This window comes from Trachurus japonicus, chromosome 10 (assembly GCF_045865225.1).
Source record: "Trachurus japonicus isolate A0001 chromosome 10, Traja_1.0".
In the NCBI taxonomy this organism is placed as follows: Eukaryota; Metazoa; Chordata; class Actinopteri; order Carangiformes; family Carangidae; genus Trachurus; species Trachurus japonicus.
Window position 1 is genome coordinate 30,548,709 of NC_140916.1, and position 21,567 is coordinate 30,570,275.

The window sequence follows — 21,567 nt, forward strand, 5'->3', positions numbered from 1 at the left end:
CGCACATGTGCGAGTCACAACAGTCTTCCAGCGTGGTGAGAAGCAGTCCGGTCAAGTCCAGTCACCACTCAGACCAAACAAGTCGCAAGTCGAGTTGTATCAAATTGTGTTAATGTAGCCCAGTTTCCACATCCAGCTCCATTAAAGGTCAGCGGTCATGAAAAGTTGACTTTTATTTTCAGCACCTGCCTTTTTGGGTTTTATGTCTGAGGATGAAGCTGGAGATTTCTTGAGCTGCAGACCTCACACACACACACACACAATAATTGATGACATAATCCTTGGATCCAGATTTCTATTGTTTTTGTACTGGCCCTCTCAGCTGTGTCTCAGGAGGTACATAGAGTGGGTCGTCCACTAGTCAGAAGGTCAGCGGTTCGATCGCCAGCTCCTGCTGAAGTGTCCTTGGGCGGCCTCTGATGGCTGCTCCATCAGTGTATGACTGTGTGTCTGTGTGGTTGAAGAGCTGTGTAGTCAGAGAAACTGCATGGATGTGTGTGTTTGAATATGTGAATGTGGCTTTGAGAGACTCCAATTTGTTGCCGATATCCAATTTTTTTGACTGTCTATTTAGGCTACATGTTCTGTCAGAAGTGACCCTGATATCTGCATTTACACCTCGGCCCGTTTCAGTTTTTGTTCGTAGGAAAACGTAAAATCTGGTGTTTCACACTCCCTCACTTGAAAAAAACAAAAAAAACAGATGCACGGACACCACGAAAATGAAACGCTGTCATTCCTGTAACAGTGACCACAGCTGGTCACACGGCAGACTAGGTTCAGCAAAATGTGTGGGCACAGGAATTATTATTATCATTGATGAAGTAAGACACGCACATTGCCAGGAAAGATCCAATCTGTCTGTTTAGACTGCAGACGTATTGGCAGATATCATATCTGATTTATTTCCACATGTAACGGGGGTCTGAATCTGATCTGACAATATCCAATTCCATGCGTATTTGTCCCGTTTGGATTCCATCTGTGCCACTTGAGAGGAAAAAATGGTAATTGGGCCACTTGAACCGTGCAGTGTAAAGACAGCCTGTTAGAACCAGAACCACTAAGTGCAGTTCATCCATGACGGCCGCCTAGCTGTTGGCCTGTGCCGTGTCTGAGCAGCCAGCTGCCACTTTTGTTTGCATTTGCACCCAATCCTGTTGCAGAAACATCTCAATCAGTTTGTCAAGTTTTCTCCGGTCAAGTCAAAGTCAAGTTTCTATCACAGTGATTTATGGGCATTTATCCTCAGTGGGAAGAGTGTGTATTTCCATTTGTCTGACTTATGACTATGACTCACAGTATGGTGTGATGTTTGCGGTAAACTGTGTCAATCAGACGCCCAGGATAAAAATAAAATAAAATAAAATACGATTATTTCAACGAAATTCAGATGCTGCTCATTTCTATTCAGAGAGCATTATCTTTTTCTACCCAAATAATGTATTTGTGTGAATTTACATCCCTAATCCACACAGTGCTTATTGCCAGTAGTGCAAAATAAACAAGCAAAAAGCAAATGATGATAATAATAATCAGGATATGAGGCTGTGGAGATATTTATGGGGCGGAGATGACAAATCCAGACTATTGCTTCAAGATAGAGACTGTGTTTCAGAGGAAAGGCCTCATGGCAACAGCTTGAGGACTGTTGTTAAAACAGAGTGTGTCTATGAGCCTCAGACCACAGGGAGGGAAAATCGAGGAAGAAGGAGTGGAAAAAGAGAGAAAAAGAGGGAGAGTGTGTGCAGGGAGGGTGGAGGTCCATTTGGGCGAGCTCCTTGTCATTTTCTGTGCTGACCTCTATGTCTCACCAGCTCCTGCTTGTCTTTCATCTACAACTTGTTTTCTGTTCGTTCCAGTTGACCTGCTCTCACCCTGAAAGTCCTCGCCACATAATTCCTCCTCCTCCTCTTTTCTGTCTTTTCATTCCATCTTTTCTTTCTCTGAATCTCATCTTCTGCGTTTTTCACACTTTTTCTTTTTCCACTCTGTCTTTCCGTGCAATGACAGAGAGGGGAAGCCTTACAGTACTGTATATTCATAATTGTAAAGGCAAACGTGGTTGTATGAAAGAAAGAAGAACAACTCACACACGTCTTTTAAATCATCCCAGTTGCTCCTGCTGTTTCTGCCCTCAACATATATGAAAAAATTTTGCCTACGTATCACATTTAATCTTCTGCTCTGTCGTTTCCTCCGAAGAAAACAAAAAAAAAAACACTCCCAGATTCACATTCAGTCTTTTATTGCCCTGGAAGTGAAGTAGTCTATTGCCAAAGAAACACCATAAAATGCACTTCTTGTCAATCACACGTTTCCTCTTTCATTTTCTCCCACACCTGCTCACTGTAATTCTTTCTCCATGTCATGAAGTTCTGTACAATATAGAAAACTATTTTATGTCTTATATAAAGTCTTACACAAGTATTTTTTGATGATGTTTCACTTTCTAATCTATTTGACTTTTTAATCTCGTTCTCTGTGTCCATCAGTTTCTCCCTACTGCAGTTGAAAGCAGAGTTGTTTTTGTGTAACCACTTTAATACAAGCTAAATACGGTTTATATGTCACCGACACTCACTTTCTTTTCTGTGTCCCCTCTCCTCACAGTGGATGGATGTATAGACTGGTCGGTGGATCTGAAGGAGTACCATGTTCTGGCGGGCGAACCTGTCCGGGTCAAATGTGCCTTGTTCTACAGCTACATCAGAACCAACTACACCATGGCAACCAACGCCAAGCTGCGCCTCATCTGGTACAAGAACAAAGGAGATGCAGAGGTGAGTCATTAACCATCAGTAAATTCAATTAAGTTCAATCAAATTAAATAGAATTACATCAGATCAAACTGAATAAAATTAAATCATGAGGCAATTAATAACATTTCTTTTTTACATTCTGAACACTGAACTTGCCATATTTAGCGCAGTCGATAAAAGAGTGAAGATAATTAGTTTCAGGAGGAAAACTGATATGTATGAACCCCTTAGAATGAAGTTAGAAAGTGTTAAACCTTTAGAGCAGGGGTGTCAAACTCATTTTAGTTCAGGGGTCACAAACATTACAAGTGGATCTCAAGTGGGCCGGACCAGTAAAATAATAGCATGATAAGCTATAAATAAAAAGAAGAACTTTTCCCTTTGTATTATAAGATGTTTACAATTAATGAACTTTTCTTTTACAAAACATATTATGAACAATCTGAAATTTCTTGATAAAAAACACATGTGCAATTTCAACAATATTATGCCTCCTCTGGCATAATAACATTCTGAGGGCCAGATTGGACCCCCTGCCGGGCCAGTTTTGTTTTTTGCCGCCCTGCTTTAGAGTCTAACAATTGAGGAATTCACTTTTTTGGGGGGGCATCAATACTGATCATCGACAGGTGTGATTGGCTAATGATACTGATTATTTTCGGCTACAGTACATAACACATAATTTAGTTTATATGAACCTCACATGTGGCCAACCTGTTGTTTTGTTCTGGTCTGTCACATGTCGGCACAGTGAACAAGGTGCGAGATTGGCCTAAAGAGCTCGCAGCTTCTGTCTCACCAGAATATTCAACACAGGTGACTGGTTTGAAGTGATCAGTGACTAGGAGCATAATTACTGATCTACCATTTTCAAATTTAAATCATATGAAGATGATCATGATCATCCCTACAACATTGGACCTAGAGTCTGTACAATAAATTATCTATATATCTAACACAGTTACAAGGAAAAAGTTATTTGTGGGGCAGCTGGGAAATATTTCATTGCAATATACCAGTCAGTGCTGTAGCTCCTTCTATTGATTTTTGGCTCCACTGCAGGAACTTGAGTGGAAAATGGAAGTTATGCTTCTTCAATTTGAAAATTAAATGCAAGTTTGAGTGGACTCTGCTGAACAATTTGAATTATATCACAATTTTATATCACATCAAAGATTAACTGAACAGACTTTAAAAGTATAAATGTCTGTTCTCTTCACTGTCAGATTCTGCCAGCGCAACATGTGGGCTTTTTACTAGGTTTTATAAAATGAAGGTACAGTAGGTTACTGCCATCTTATAGCAGTCTTTACTTACTTTGCGCTGTTTTGTGTCTGGCTGAGTAATAGCTAATGCACAGAAACTAGAGGGACTGATAAATCATACAGTGGTCCCATGTGCTGCTGCAATATACAGTTGTTCCCCTTTTATCAGCAGTTGGGATTGTATAATATGTATGCACAATACTAGTAAAAGTTGGGACACATTTTGCCATTCACTGCAACAGGAGACTGTCCACATTTTTGATTGGTACCTCAAAGGAGGGAGTGTATGATGAGTATTATATGCAAATAATATACACACTCTCACGTTGTATTGTTCTGTGTCATTTCTGCATTACATCCTGCAGGAGCCCATCATTTTCTCAGGCCACAGGCTGAGTAAAGAAGACGACTCCATCTGGTTCAGGTCCGCTGAAATGGAAGACAACGGCTTCTACACCTGTGTATTAAGGTAATCTTTGCACAAAACAACAAATAGGTCATAGTTTGCTTTAATCACTAATTTGGTGCAGCCATGAATCAACCCTGAAGTAAAATGACTAACAGTAAGGTTAGACCTAGATTCTCCAAGGAAGCTCGATGCAGGATTATTTCTGGTCCAGCTGGGTGCATAGTTGATAACACTTTGCCAATATCGCATAAACACTGCTCCCTCTCCCCAGATGGAAGCTGGGTCAAAGTACACAGAACAAAACACAGACTTTATTTTAGAGTTGCATTTCCATGCACCAGCACATTGGCTTCGCGAAACTAAATGAAAACAGTAACAAGTTTACCCACATGCAAACAAAATATTTTTGGCCTGACTCTGACCTGCAGCAGTGCTGCTGGAGTTGCCTCGGTATTGTTGATTTCAACATGGGAGCAACCTTGGAATAGATTTCTGACTCCGTCTGCTCTGTCTCGACCCGGGGGGCCCATTTACATTGCATGGGCAAAAAGTGTTTTTTTTTGGCTTTTGAATAAAAGCAATGTAAGTTTTTTTTTCTTTTTTTTTTTTTTGTATTATTCAAAAGTGCTCAGTATCCATTTTGAGTAAAAAGAAAATGCTCCTTTGCCTTCGGTGATCAATATTTCAGCAGACAAATGGCTGGTGTTTCAGAAATATTAGTATTTTATCATCATTATCATCACTGAGAGATTCACTGCATTACTCAATCACGTATGCTGAGGTCTGTTCACAACCTCCAAACATTTCTTGTGTTTCTACAGTAGGTGTTGCAGGTGTGTTAATGTGTGTGTGCTCATGCTTGAGTGCATGTGTGTATCTCTTGCTGCCAGTTTGGTAAATTGAATATTTCCGTATGGCTCTTGGCACCAGAGCAGAGTTTGGCCTGAGTCCTGTGAGCTCCTTTAGGGGCATTTTGTGACTCTGTGTGGGACTTGATACCACAGAGCTGCTGCTGTTGGAGGGGCACAACTCGTGTGCAACAGCAGGGCAACATTTGTTGTGCGCCTGCAAGCAGACAGTGTGTATGTGGTTGTGTATTTGTGTGAACTGAATGTGAAGTGAAGTGAATTAATATCCATAGCCATCTTTCTTTTTTACTTGAGTAACCCACTATTGTAACTTTTGTTGTTTTACTGTTCAACACATATTGAATACAGGTAACACTCAAAGACAAGCCTTTGGAATTATTTTTGTAAAACTGAGTGTTTTTGCAACTTCTGAAATAAAGATGATGAGTTTATAATGTTAGCAAGACCAAAAATCAATGAAACAATAGTGAGGCAGAGAACACATAGAAAACTGACTGACCTATATCACAATATCACTCAAAATGAAAGCTACAACTCCCAGTGACATTTTTATTTCCTGTTGACAAGGCTGTTGTCTATTGGCATAAACAGTGATTCAGATTTGGAATAAAATGTAGTCAGTGCACTTTTATGTGTAGAAGTGTAGTACCTGAGTGCTCCTATACATCTGACAATATAAACACAATATTTGATGATCATTAGACACATTTGAAAGCTTGTAAAATGAATCTAGATTTTATTTAGTTTTCTTTGGTTTCTTCTTACAGTATACAGTAGGTCATAAGATTAGGTCTTAATTGCATTTTCACAGCCTGCAAGTTGAAATTCCCCTACAATTGAAATGATTGATGCATCAAAGAACATCCTCATGTTAAGGAAAATATAGTTTGATCCCTCATCAGCCACAATTATCCTGTCCTCACCTGGCATCCAGTCAGGCCTGAGAAGCCTCAGTGTTCATAAATGAGATACAGTACCATGGATATATTGTTGAAACGTTCTGAAATAAAATACAGGCATGCACAAAATTGCTTCAAATCATATGAATCATACTTTTCTAGATAGAGCTCGGTAAAACAGTCAAAAATGAATGATAAGCCAGACATACCTGACATCAGAGAACTGGGAGTAGAAGTTTAAACATTTGCAACATCCACTGGTGGTCAGAGATTTATTTCTGGTTGTTTACGACCTGTCTGACCATCTGACCCCATCTTTTTCTAGCTCCGACACACACACACACACACACACACACACACACACACACACACACACACACACACATACACAGACCAACTATTACTGGTTATATGTTAGTGCATTGAAAATGATAATAAGAACGAAAATGCCAAAATTAGAGAGGTTAAAATTCTTGTCTAAGCACAGAGAAAGCTCAGTTACTCCAGCTGAATTGCTCCTGAACCTCTGTATCACCTCTCTTCTTGATCCTGCTCTCCTTCCTTCCCTGCATCTCATACCTTCTGCACATTCACTCTCCCCTGCTTCGTCTCCTTTGCACCTCTCCCCGTCCCCTTCTCCCACCTATTCTTTTTCCTTCTCCTGCACCTAATCTGCTCGCTCTTCATCTCACCAGCTGCCTGCATCCTTCTACCGCTCCTCTTTTTTTCACCCTCTGTTTGTTTCTGCTCTCTGCCTCCTTCTCCTGTTCTATCTTCCTCCAGTTCTCTCGTTTCTCTCTCTCTCTCTCTGGCTCTCCCACTCCTCCTGTTTCTCCCTGGCTGCACCCGATTCTCTTTGCCCCCCTTTATCACCCTCCCCCTCCCCTGCTCTCATCCCACCTCCTTTTCCTGTAAGAGCTTGACACCTATCCTCCTTAATAGGCTCTCTCTCCCTCTTTCTCTCTTTCTGTCTCTCCCTCGTTCTCTCAGCATGACAACCTAATTAGGGCTTGGTGTCTGTCATTGTCTCAGGGTCTCTTATTAACACACACACACACACGCGCACACATACACACACATAGCAGTACAGCACCTCCTATCCAAGTGGAGAGCTACCAACTGGATCATATTATATTACTAGAAGGCTGTATCTAGAATGTGTTACAATGCACAGCGAAAGCAGCAGGGAACATACCATTAAATTAATTCATAACCCTTGTTCTGATGCATACTGTTGTTGCTATTGTAAGGAAACCGCCACCATTTGCCTTATACGTGAGGCCACTGCCAGTGCACTGAGATGAACATCACTTTTTACTGGATTAATTTCACATTTCCACCTCCTGACAGTCAGGTCTATGTAGGGGCAATGGGAAAAAAAAACATCAGATTAATCCCAGTTGCAACCACAATCCACCTGAGATAGATAAAATGGGCATAATTTCATAAAAATGCCACAAAGCGCAGTTTGATATTTCATTTATCTCCATATGCTGCCAAGGCTCAACAGTGTTTCCCCTCTCCAAGACATCAGCTTTACAGGAATTGATGTGATACTCCGCTTCATCGTTCATTCTGCTTACGCATTCTGTAAATGACTAAAAATGGTCTGCTTCAGTTACAGCCATCAACAGTGAGTTGCATTGATTGGGCAGCGGTACAGCCTTGTTAGGATAGCTACTGTGTACTGTAGTCTGTGAGAGAGACTGTATAGACTGTGAGAGATCAGAGTAGTGAAGAATTGACCCTTTGTTGGCCTTCTGATTGGTCTGCTGTTCCACCAATCAGAGCGCTTCTCCCCATGTCACGTGTTGTGCAACATTCTAAGGTTGGACAACCCTGGAATGAAACCCTATGAAACAAGATAGGTAGACAGCAACTTTTGGGCAAAAACTACTTTATAATTTTTCAATATGGTTAAAATGTGTGTCTGGGGTTCCTGCAGTAGCAACTCACAATATCTGGAACGTATTTGAGTCATTTTTATCCCATTCCCCAAACACAAGACATCAATAAACATACTTAGCCTATGTACTGTATATAATATTACTTTAACTTTCTGTTATGTATTTAGTTGAGCTTAATAATAGGGTTTGGGGGTGGTCCACTAGGGGGAGCTGTAGGCATAGGTCAGGGGTTAACTGCAAAGTTTTGTTTGTTGTTGTTGTTGTGAGCCTGTTTTTCCCTGGCTGTACTTTGTGCTATTGAAGCTCATTCATTCTCCAGTCCACTCTCTGGTCGTGTTCTTTAACAGAGAAGATCTAATACCTTCAAAGTTATCTAGCAAACGTAACATTACCGCTGCTAATGTCTTTTGAACTTTGTGAAGTTTTACGAGGAGAAACGGGAGATCGGCGGAGATTAAGCGTTAGCTTGTAGCTAACGTTAGCTAGCGCCGTTAGCTACTAGCTAGTGAGTGACCAAAACAATGATTTTTCCCCATTTTTCGGAAAAGTCGGGTAATGCCCGTTCAATCGTTCTTTAGCCACGTCTGTCTTCTATCACGGACACCATTTTTCTGATATGTAAGTTAATTCAAATTTCCCTTACTAGCAATTTAAATCTTCCTAATTTTCAATGGTTTCCAATGGGAGTTGACCCTTCCGTGACCATTGTTTGTCCAACCTAGCAACAGTAACCGTGGGGGGCGGGGCCTTGACAAAGGGTCAATTCCACTGAGTCCTGTAAATCGACACACAAAGATCAATCAACTGGTCCACGATGGATTTGCTGAGCTGGTCACTGAATGCCATTGACAGAGTGTTCTCTACAAGGCGTGCAGGTTCTGGTGAACCCAAATGCCCGGACGGGACCTTCATGTCCGGCTACATCCTGGATGGGAAAAGTGGAGAGTCCTCTGCCTTGCCGCACTGGATGTGGAGGATGTCGAGGACGTGTACATATTCACGTTCATGACAATTGGAATGTTCACCCTGGGATGCGGAATTTTCATGCAATAGGCCTATCGGAAAATGAGGAAGATCGTCACTGAGCAGAGCAATGCGAGGGGGGACAACGCCACCACTCGGAGTGCTGTGGTCGGGATGCGCTCCGACATCTCAGCAATTCGTGAATTCGTGGCAATAATGCGAGCTGACGTGGCCAAAACTCGGGAGGATATGGCAAAGTTAAACGCGGCGAAGGCTGCAGAGGAGATGGATGAATAAAAGAAAATGGCATAAAAGGGCTCTCACACCATCCCTACAAATAATAAGTACACTGGACTTTGCTCTCTGTCGATTGGACCATTCTGTGACTTTGTGACATGCCAAGCTACAAGATGAGACTGTTGTTCACTCATGACGGACAAACATGGACACATGTGCAAACACACACGTAATCTGTATGTACTGCCTAGAGCTAAACTTCAGCTCTGTATACTACCTACTGCTGTAACATGTTATGTCAAAATGTCATAAGTAAAAGAATGTTATATCAAAATGTAAAAAAAAAAAAGAAAAGATTATGACAAAGATTTTTATTCTGTGGGTAATGGGGGCGGGACTAGATAAGCTTTTACTTCTCCTGCTTTCCCTTTCGGCCATGTGTATTGTATTATTTGAACTAAGATGAAGTGTGATGATGATGATTTAAATTGACATGCCCGAAATAAACAAATTGATTGATTGATTGATTGATTGATTGATTGATTGATAGTCTCACACTGTTTCTGTTCCTACAAAGACTCAAGAAAAACAACAACACTCATACGGCAAATACATTTAGTAAGAAATGTAATTTTTAAATGTGTTTTTAGTTGATATGTTTCACAATTGTATAGTCATTTGTATATCAACAACACTTTTATCTGAAACCACAATGTTTCCTAAAGCTCAAAATGTTTTGTGGCCTGAATCTAACCTCAGACAGTTTTGCACCTCATCACCCGTCTCAACCACATCCTGGTGACTTTACTCTGGTGAGGTTAATACATCTTGCACTTCCCCCAGCCACCAAAAATTCTTTATCTCTGAGAGAAAACTAACTAAAATCACACTTTTTTTTATATCAACAGAAAACGGCTTGATTCACAAAGTTATTGGAAAATGTTCAACATCACAGGGAGAAAACAGATTGACACAGTGTGTTATGTGTCTTAACTCATGCTGTCTGTTGATACAGACTGGTAATTTTTACCTGCTGGAGCTAACTTCATGTTGTCTAAGTTCATATTATTCTGACCAGTAGCTGCTATGTCTCACATGAACTCCATGCGTCACGTTATCAAGCCAGAGCCAATAGATAAATAGGCCATGTCTCCACTGCCGACCAGACCTGTCGGGCCCTTGCAGTGACGTGCAACAGTTTCGATGATTGCGCAGACATAATGGAGCTGGGTTTGTAATTGCCCTCTCGATCATCACATAATCATGCGATCATACTTTTTTTTCTTCTTCTTCGTCTTTTACTGACTTTACTGATTTCAACCGTGAAGACGCTTTCTCTTGGCGTCACTCATGTCCCACTCTGAGTTTGACCAGTCAGCACAGAGTGAACCTCAAACCCCACCCGGGAGTTTTTCAGGGCCAAACTGAGTACCAACCCCAAGGCAGCGACTCCTTTCGGCCCCGTAAAAGTTCCTGTAAATAAGATTCCTGCAGTGGCCCTGTAAAACTACCCCGAAGTTCCTGCAGTGGAAACGAGCCTATGATGTACATCTGAACACTAATTTAACTGAAATACATTTATACAATACATTTTTTAAAATCTGTTTTCATTACGTATTGATGATGGGTTTTCATTCTTTGCCTCATTTATTATTTGTATGGGAAAGCCATCTATACAGGTGTTCCTCACAGCCGCTTACCCTTCATCCATCCATCCATCCATCCATCCATCCATCCATCCATCCATCCACCCACCCATCCAGCCACCCATCCAGCCATCCACCCAATGACCCACCCACCCATCCATCCATCCATCCATCCATCCATCCATCCATCCAACCACCCACCCACCCATCCATCAATCCATCCATCCATCCATCCATCCATCCATACCTCTCACTTGCTAGGGTGATAGATGTGTGTGTTGAGACGTCTACATCATTTCTGGTGGATTAACAAGCTGTGACAGACAAGGCCAAGGGGAATATGTTGAGCTTTTCTACAGACCATTCTTTTCTACTCCTTCTCTAGTTTTATTTGACTTTTGTTTACTACCTTTTCCCCCATGTTCTCCCTCTCTGGCTTCATTCTTCGTTCAATTTACTGTGTTTATGTGACCTCAACTTGGACCAAGAAACAAGGCATTCAGAGAATGAGGAACTTCTGCTGGTTGGACGTTGAATGTTGGTGGTGTGGTGTCAGCCATTTACAGCAGGGTCTTCTTTCTTTTCTGTTATGTCAAAACAACCCTGCCTGTAGAAATGTGATAGGATCATCTCATGAGTTCATGCAAGAGTCAATACTATGCAGAAAAACCAACTATCATTAGAACTACTTTTTTTCTCATTTTGTTTCTAGTGTGAAAAATCTAAGTTGAACTCTTAGATACATGACAGAACTCACTTGGCTCAAGGCTCAATGATTAGTGGACCTTTCTGTGACATCTACAAAAAGACCCAGGCTTTGATTTATACACTATGCCCTCGGTCCACCCCAAGTTTTGTAGCTGCTGGTAAATGATATGTCCTCTCTCGGAGGTCACCACTGAACCCCTGAAGCACTCACACATCCTGGCTTCACTTTGATGTAACCAAGAAATTTCTGACTAAATAAAAGACAAATAGAAGCTGCTGCTGAGAGCTGCTTGAAAACATCAATACATGTGATGCTGTTTATAGATGTATTTCTTTTAGACAGAATTCTTGAGGCTGATTTCACACAACTAGAGGAAGAATCAACCAATTAGGGGTTTCTTGACAGGATTAAAAGTGAGAGCGACGTCTTCCTATGTAGCTAATAAGCGCATGAATGAAGAGTGTTACAAGTGGACTTACAGAAATAACTATTTCTATTATTCAGAAAGCAAGATGGATCATGTCAAAGCATCAAACCTGGGGATAAACGTGTAATCCAGAGTCCCCCATTTGGGGGACTTGAAGACATGCATAACAATAACAAAGCCCCCACTGCACTGATTATGAAAGAATATGGTCATATTATATGTCAAATTAAACAGCAGAAGCTGGGCTACAACGTGTAAAAACCATGTTTATATGACCCAAACACAGCCCAAACACTACTCAAACAAACAACTAGACATCAAACTTCATAAAGCAGCTCTGTGTGGACCCAGTCGCCACATTTCTGGCTCGTATACTACTGTACATTATGCAAAACACATCAGCGACCTCTCATCTGAACGTAAACATCGGGGCGTCCCCCAGCAACCGCGGCTAACACAGCAGCTAGCAGCAGCACGGCAGAGGGAGAAGCCAACAACCAGCAAAGTCGAGCAAAAACAGACACTGCGTGGCCAAAACATGGTCGTACATTTGCTCTTACCTTTGCTGTTTTGCCGTGAAAAGGTTGTGTTATGGGTAAATCCACAATATTTCCAGTTGAACTCTGCCTAGTGTTTACATCTGAATCAGCCGGGCCGAAACATGACGGCGCTAGGACCCTGTACGGAAGCCTGCACGGAGCCTGACGGAGCGCATACAACCCCACGTTGGCCTGCACGTGGATCTGCTGATCTGATTGGTTCATGGCTGTCACATGGCTGCCAGTGCGGCCAATCACATCGACCTGGGTCTAGCGTCATTCCTCTCTCTCTATTGGTTAAAATGAGCCGCCACTCACTTGAATCGACCACTCCGCTGCAGAGATAGAGGCTGAAAGCCAAACCCCCCCAAATAAGCTGCTCTGAGCAGCAGGGACGCAGAGACACTGAATCCACTATGTTAGTTATTTCCAATCGGTTCCAGTAGATTTATTTTCAGTTAGTTTATCCAAATTGTGTGAAAATAAAGATTAAACAATAGTTTATAGTAGCAGGTGGTTCCAAGCTGTGCCAAAAATGGACATTTTGGAAAGTTCGCCTGGATATTTTGTAGTAAAATCTCAATCATTTTGTCCTGCTTCAATTAATCAGAATCAACCACTGCAGAGACAATGTTCACATGTTGTACAATGATTTTATAGAGAGTTTGAGCTTCATCAGCATTATTCTAAAGGGCACTCATCAAAAATATGATTTTTTTTTTAGGCGAATATTAATTTTATTAATTTTTTTCTGTGTGTCATCTTCATTTACTCTTCACCAGTAACAGATATACTGAAATTTACACATTTCAGCAATTCCTCATTTTTTTCCCTTTACTATGACACCAAAAGTATTCAAATAGACCTTGTGGTTGCAGAGATATACTCATTTTATTATGGATATGCAATTTTCGAGAAAAGGCCTAAAAAATAGGCTGGATTAGTATTTCCTTTCAGCTTTGTGGGAGTGTACAGTCGGTTGTATATCATTATCTAGCTGTATAGCCAGGAAACATTTCCCTCAGACGTTGGTGGAGACCAAAACAGAGCTAAAAGGAGACTGAATGTTGAAGTTATATCCATCAAGTGGCCAGAAACACGATTACTGTAAATGCAAATGTAGCTGAGTGTGTGAATAATATGTAAATAAATAATACATAATAAGTTTAAAAGGTTATGTCAGCTTTGTTTCTGCTGTCCCCACTTGTCCAAACAAATCTGTGATGTTAACTGTTGCTGTTTGTGTCTTGTTTTCTGCTTGACCCACTTTGACCCCATTATTATTAATATGTATACAATCGCTTGGAAAAGCCAAAGTGAGACATTAACAAGTCCCACACATTGTATAAAAACGCCCATCTGTGATGCTTCCAATGCTTGCATTTTTCCTGGGGGGTCTACATTCATTGATCCAATAGTTTACATAAATGTTATATAGCTATACATAAAATAATAATGCATAAGTGTTGTGTATAATGATCCTGGATTGTCTTTAATAGGAAGAATGTGATGTCTCTCGGTTAAACTGTTCTGGGTGGTGTATGGTCTTGTAGTTGTAATGATGTATTGTGAGATAAACAGGCTCCAGGGCATACAGTTGCCCTCCCCACCCCTCATGTTGCAGCACGCTTCATTCCATATGGAATGTAGAAATCTGTCGGTTTGCCCGTTTGATTTTTCAAAACACTGCAGATCCCCTGTGTCTATTGTACTGTGTGGGCTTGTACGAGCTGGGAGGGGAGTACAACCTGGAGAGACTGTTATAAAACCAGAGGTGAACAAGCATTAAAGGTGGAGTGGCATTCCTTCTCAGGAGACCGTAAGTGGAAAATAACATTGCTGAGACACAAGGCACAGAAGAAGAGGGATGTGCACAGGGAGAGGGCGAAAGAAATGAGAGCAGGTGGGTGGGAAAGAGAGCAAAAGAAAGGAGAGGGTAAAGAGTAAGTCAAGGAGAAAGTAGTTAAATTGGAGGGATCAGGATAAAGGGTAAATAGATGGAGTGAAAAATGGAGGTACATTGTACATAAACAAAGGGGGAGTGGAGAGAGAGAACAAGGAGTGAGTAGAGGAGAAAAGAAAAGCAAAAATCCATCTTCTCTGCAGGTATAAGGACCTCGGTAGGGAGAGAGGGCATGCTATGACTGCCCGAGACCTTCTATACACCCACTATGATTAGGACACCAGTACACACACACACACCTACACGCACACACATATCACTTAGAAAGAAATACACACAGCGAGAGGTCTCAGTTTACTTTTGAGGCTGTAACGCTGCGAGAAAGAGTTTGCACCAAACCTCCTCCTATCCTGCAACACTCGACTTTCTGTGAGAGTTGGGCAGAAAAAGGAATCAAAAAGTACATAGGGCTGCACACGCGCACACATTCACACACATGCATGCACAGAAGAGGACATAGAATGAGAAAGACGGAGGACAAAGTGATAGAGAGAAGGACTCGGAGAGAACAAAATAATGAGTGTCAGATTGTGAACAAGGTAGCGTGAGATGAGAGATTTCATGCCTCTGGCTTTGCCTTCACTTCAAAACATTGTATTAGATGGAGATATAACTTGTTTTCTGTGTGGGAAAATGAGTGACTGGCTGACTGGAAAGCTTGGCTGGCCTCTGAGATAGTGGGTCCCTGAATTGATTGGCTGGGTAGCTGATTGGGCGGGCGCTTGTTACATTTGGTAACATCTTGGCGGGATGATCGGTTTTGCAGGGTCAGTGGCTGGTTGGTTTGCTGGCAGTATGGCAGACAGACTGACTAGCTGGCTTGTTGGGGGAATGGGTGTGGAGGTGAATGGGTTTCTGGCAGTTTGACTACATGGTTAACTGTTTGATTGGTTGTTAGGCTGGCTGGTTTGGCCGGCCAGTCCCAGCCGTGCTTATAAAGCAGGTGTACTATCTGGCCGGCTGCTTGACGGGCTGGATTATTGGCTGGGTTGGCGGCAAGGCTGTCAGAAAAAACAAACATCATCAATTGTTTGCTCAAATTGTTTTAAATCGCCGTAGGAACTTTTCCAGGAGCTCAGGAACCTTACTCATGTTTGCAGTAGAGTTGGAACTAAATTTCGTACCATTGTTATTGGTGTGGTGAGGGTTGGACTTTCTGATGGCCCAAGAGGAAAATGTGGTGCAGATTTCTTTCACTGGTCAAAGTCAAACCTTGTGACCCCCACAAAGTTGTCCACATCCACACCAGAAGCAAGTACTGGTTCCTTGTTTGAACAAATGATTGGCATTGATAGAGTTTCTACCAGGAAACCTGCAAGGCCTTGTATCCAGACTTATATGGGGCTGCTTCACATGAATGGAATTTGAACGCAAATCAAAAAAGCGCATGTGTTTGTGACAAGCAACCTTTTGTTCTTGTGCTTTCCTGAAACAAAGGTGTATGGTATGAATATTGTTATACCACTAATAAATTCCTTGAATAGGAATTAAGGATGGTTGGGTTGGATATGAGAACTGTGAGTCAGACTGGAGACCACAGACTCCTTTGTGTATCAGTGTTGATCTCTCTGGCCACAATCAAACTCTTGGTAACACTTTATTTGATGCCTATAATGCATCCATACTTATAATAAGTTAATGCAGTTATAGCGCTGTATAATATAACTCTATTATAATACTTGATCTTATAAGCCATTATAAAATGCTATATGTGGTATGCTTATTGTTATAAAGCCTTATGATAATTGAAGAGTGTTTATAATGATAGTTGTACACGTTGATAAGCCAATAATAACACATTATCTATATAATGCATTATCATTATGGGCATTGTCAGTGAGTTACTAACAATTATACCGTATTATAATACCTGACCTTATAATTCATGATAAAATTGTATTTTATAGTGTGTTATGATTATTGTTATAAAGCATTATGATCATTTATGAGGGTTTATAACTATAGTTATGCAGTGCTATAACTGCATTATAACACATTATAAGTATGGTTATAATGCGTTATATAGAGATAGGCGTCAAATAAAGTGTTACCCAAACTCTTTACCAAGTACTTTTAACTCCCTAAACTAATGCAGATAATGATAATGGATAATTCAAGAAATTACTGACATACAACCAAGTTATTGTTTATGTACAACACGTATGCTTTATAGATGGTTTCATGTAGAGTGTGGCATTTGACTATACTGTATAAAACAAGTTGCAGTTTGCCGACTGACTTTTCTGCATCATTATACCATCTCACATCCCTTGAAGCAGTGTCACCTATTTACTGGTGCTGAAGAAGTCAAATGAAAGATTGAATCCTCATTTCTCATTGTTTGTGTGGCTACCTCCCTTTCTCTCCCGGATATTCCCCCGTGGTATATCCACGTGGTATTTTGAGTAAGCTGAACCACCTGTCTCTCTTTGCATTAGAGGATAAATCTACTCTCTGTGGACACTCACACACAAGAAGCGCACACATAGTTGTCACAGGGGTGTTTTCTAATGCCAGCCAACTGTTTAACCTTTCTCTTCATCAGATTAACGGACTGGGAGCAGGAGATAAAGACAGCAAGTGGAAAGAGGGAGAGACAAAGAGATCCAGAGAGAGAGGGGAAGGGAAACAGACAATGGCAGTAAGAGAGTAAAATAGAGAGTGGAATTGAAGCAGAGAAGGAGAGAGCAGTCATTTGAAGTTTCTTTGGCAGTCCTCTATGACTTGGCAGCCATTGAGTCGGTACCTCTCTCTTGCCAATGTGGGCCAACATGTGCCAGTGCATGCCAACTTGAGCCAGTGCCTGCTGCCCCTCAGTCTCTCGAAAAAAAGGAGAAAAGAGAAAAGAAGGCCTTGCTTTTGACACTTTGATGTTCAAGCGGTTTTTAAGGTATTCTGAAATGCGATCTGACTTGGTGGAGATATGGAGGAAAGGACAGCGACAGAGGAGAAAGGAGGGCAGAGACGGAGGTGTGGAAACCAAACAACCTGAGAGTGTGAGCGGTCCTTGCTTAGAAAAACGGCTCTTTAAAGAGGAACTAAACCCCCAAACCACTTTTTTCTGCTGAAAACAAATATATTTGGGTATAAGGTAGTGTTGTCAGTTGATTCTGGTCCAACTTTTGACATTTTAGTCAAAATATTTCAATTTGGTGTATTTTGTAGTAAAAATGTAGAGTGACTGCCCTCTATGGGTTGAAACACGGCTATTGCAATCAAATTTTTCTATTGGCTGAGATGGAGGCAGATGACGTTTTGGAGGCAGCTTTCGTCACCGGCCACTAGCTCCCCGACCAATCAGCACCGGCTGCTGCCTGCCGCTAACGGTTGCTAGGCACTCTAGCTGCTCTGCTGCGGCTAACGGCTGCTAACAGCTGCCTGAGCGGGAATCGTTAGTGCTGCCGGCGCTAACGAGCCGTTAACGAGCTAACGAGCCGACGGATCAGCTGTAGATGCTGTGTCACGGCTCTGGCGTCCTCTCCTAGTAGTGTCCGCGCTACTAGTGTTGTTAGAGTCGCTCGTTAGTAGCTCGTTAGCGCTAGCAGAAGTGTCGATGTGTGTTTATTACTTTTTTTTCTCTTTTGTGTGATTTCGCGGGTGTGAATGGGGCGCAAGGGGGAGGGGGGATCGGAGAGTGCTCCTGGAGTCCCGCCCATAATCAAGGCATTTTTTGAATTTCAAGCTTAGAGCACGTCATCCAAAACTGAGGGGTTTAGTTCCCCTTTAAAGCCAAGGTGGTAGTTTGATCCTCAACACATCCACAGTCCTTCTCCAGGTGTCCTTCGTGCAGACATGGATCAGCCTGTGAAGTAGCATCCGGAATTATTACCTTATAAATATACATAATACCCAGTTGCTGATTGTGACCCAGTAGTAATCTACATATTTATTCATTCATTTTATTCCTAGATTTCACAGTCCAGAACTTCAAGAGTTAGTCCCACAACACACAAGGTTGTAGGAGCCTGATGCATCGAAGGCGACATGTTTATTGATAATGACATAGAGAGAGATAGAAAGTGCATATCTGGTGAGTATGTTCCCTCGAAAGAGGAAGGTTTTCAAGTGAGCTTCAAGGACAGAGTGTGAAGTAGATTCCTTGCGTCATAGGGACTGTAGGTTTAGCTGTCATTCATTTCTAAAACATACTAGATGAAAAGGTTAATAAATAAAAACAAAGGTGGAGTTACATAGAATGTTGCTGGTTGGATACCAGATATGCTGTGGCATTTTGAACCATGCAGAGGTTTTCTGTGGACAAGAGGTGATCAGTGACAGCCTGAGAGATGTGGATCAAATAGTAATCCCTCTACAGAGACCTTACCGTCTGCTTCGGTTTTCTAATATGTACTTTGTGGGCTATATCATATTTTGTGAAATTGTTCCTAATCAAATGATTAATGATGCATTGTTTAAGTTTCAACAAGTTGAACCAACAACCAATACTAACTATATATCTATATAATATACTGTTGCTGCCTGCGTGTTGGCCCTGATTGTTGAGATGGCAGATGGTAAAAAGGAAAAGAAAAAAAGAAGGATGACATCTAAGAGCCTGCATGGTCAAGAAGTTTTTCAGACAAAATGGCAATACTGGGCAATAGTTTGAAACTTTCTACACCATGGTCAAGAAAGAAAGAGTGGAAAAAATATATAGTGGAAGCAAGGTTGTTGGTATTGATTTGCTCAAGTCAGAAGATTAAAATACACTGATGCATTACTCCCATACCCTTACTTTGTGCCTCACTATAGGGCAACTCTCAGAATTGAAACAGAATCATACAACACAGATACATACATCAGATGCTGGGAACATCTTGGTGCATCAACCGTTACCACCTGCAATACTGTCAATATTAAGTGTGCCATATTGCCCACAGCCTGTGGGCGGCTGTGGCTCAGGAGGTAGAGCGGGTTGTCCACTAAAGCCTGCCACACACATAAAGATTTTATAAATCTCAACCGATTTATTATCTGTGAGAGACCCCACACATGAAGATAAAAAATCTGTGATTGAACAGTTTTGATCGTATTGTGTGTGGTGTGCTGCGATATTCCAAACACAACACACCACACACATTAAGATTTTTCAGAATCTTGACCCTCTGGTCAGAAAACAATCCGGCATCAGCAGCGATACCAGGGGTGTCGTTGTAGCTACTCTTTCGGGTCTATTTCCGGAATGGACAATGAGAGCGACGTAATTTTTTTTTTAATGAAAGCGGGACACTTCAGACTGTGTGTGTCTGTGTGTCTGTGGCTCCGGACACCGAGCAGTCAAGCGGCTGTCCAATAGGGAGCCGTGCGCTGTCACATGACGGGCTGTGAGCGGCGGTCACATGATCGTTTAAACATGGCTGCTGTATTGCTGGCTGTTGCCGGCTACGAGCGCTACCGTCTTTGCTATCGGCTATCAGGAAACCTCCTGTGTATGCGTGAATGTCTGTGTGAACCTCATGTAACACCAGGGCTGCACCGTGGCTCTCTGTGAGGTTGCCGGTGCTGTGTGGAGAAGTGGCTTGTTGCCGCGAGCAGCAGCATGCAGAGCTCGGCAAGCAGGCGCTTCTCCACACAACACCGGCTCTCCACACACAAGATGACTTTTGATTGAAACGGCCACCGAAGTCGGCCCCGATAATCGTAAATATTGAACATGTTTAATACTTACGATTATCGGCGCCGAACGTTTTCCGAGCCGATTGTCGGGGGAATTTTGACTCTTAACACACCACACACTACAAGAGAATCTTATAAGATAATCTTAAGACCTTAAGATAATCGGGCGGTGTCTGTCCGTGGTCGGAAGGGGGAAAATCGGGGCAAAATCAGCCCGATTATCTTTATGTGTGTGGCAGGCTTAACCGGAAGGTCGGTGGTTCGATTCCAGGCTCCTCCTGGCAACATGTCGAAGTGTCCTTGGGCAAGACACTGAACCCACACTCGCCCCCCGATGTGTCCATTGGGTGTACAAATGTGTGTGAATGGTTAGATTTCTGCGCTGCCAAGCGCTGTGTGAATGTGTGTGAAAGGGTGAATGTGACCAACAGTGTAAAGCGCTTTGAGTGGTCCAAGAGACTAGAAAAGCGCTATATAAGTGCAAGTCCATTTACCATTTACCAATGCAGAGGCTTTAACAGTAATAACGTGGTCAAAGAGCCTCTGAGATCAGCAAGCTGTTTTCCATATGCAAACAGCAAATAGCACCATCAAAATGATCCCATTACCCACAGAGCTACACACTGCAACTTGTCACTTATATCAATCATTTCACCTTGAGGAACTCGGTAGAGGCAACACTCAATAGTATGATAGATGAAGTAGTAGTATGATTAAAATCCAGCAGTACCTTTGGTTCCAAGAGACCTGAACTGAAAGCCATCAATCGCACAGGTCGTTGTTTTCATTTCAGTTTGTGTAGAGCTATTGCCAATCAGCTTATGGACTGAGTAAAAATAGTATTTTACTTCTATTTTAACACAGCTCCAATTAACACTGTAGTTGTTTGTGTTAGACTGACATTGTTGCATTTACTGAGCTAATTTAACATGAATGGAATAACTGATTTTGTGAAACTATACAACGTTGAGATTCCTTAGTCACATGTTTAAATGACAAAGGGCTCTACTTTCGTGAACTAGTTGCAGGCGCAGCGGATAAGGCCTGCGCTCCGCGTTCGCTTCGCCAACGGGGAGTGGCCAGGAGCAGTTTGCAATTTTCCTTCGAAACGCAGCGGGCGCATCCCGCCTACTTCCCTCCCACCGGCGCAAATGGCATAGAGGGAGGAGAGAAGGCGTGGAGTGGGTTTGACACAGCCGAGTCAGATCTTCACCAATCAAATGAGCTCCTCTCCTCGCCTTTAAATCCGCTGCGCGTGCGAGGCGGACGTTTGATTTCACCGTGGAAGAGAAGATTTGAATCAGCACATACAGATTACAGCATACACATTCAGCACATCTATATCGATTGTCCCGT

At 42.0% G+C, this 21,567-nt stretch overlaps 1 protein-coding gene across 2 annotated transcripts in view; it reads left to right on the forward strand.

The window, feature by feature from the left end:
• Positions 1 to 21,567, forward strand: part of il1rapl2 (interleukin 1 receptor accessory protein-like 2) — a 668,322-nt gene that overhangs the window by 379,457 nt on the left and 267,298 nt on the right. For both annotated transcript variants that reach the window (XM_085788549.1, XM_085788550.1), the window contains exons 3-4: positions 2,614 to 2,783; positions 4,393 to 4,496. In XM_085788549.1, coding sequence (XP_085644675.1) covers positions 2,614 to 2,783; positions 4,393 to 4,496 — 274 coding nt within the window. The remainder of the gene's footprint in view (positions 1 to 2,613; positions 2,784 to 4,392; positions 4,497 to 21,567) is intronic.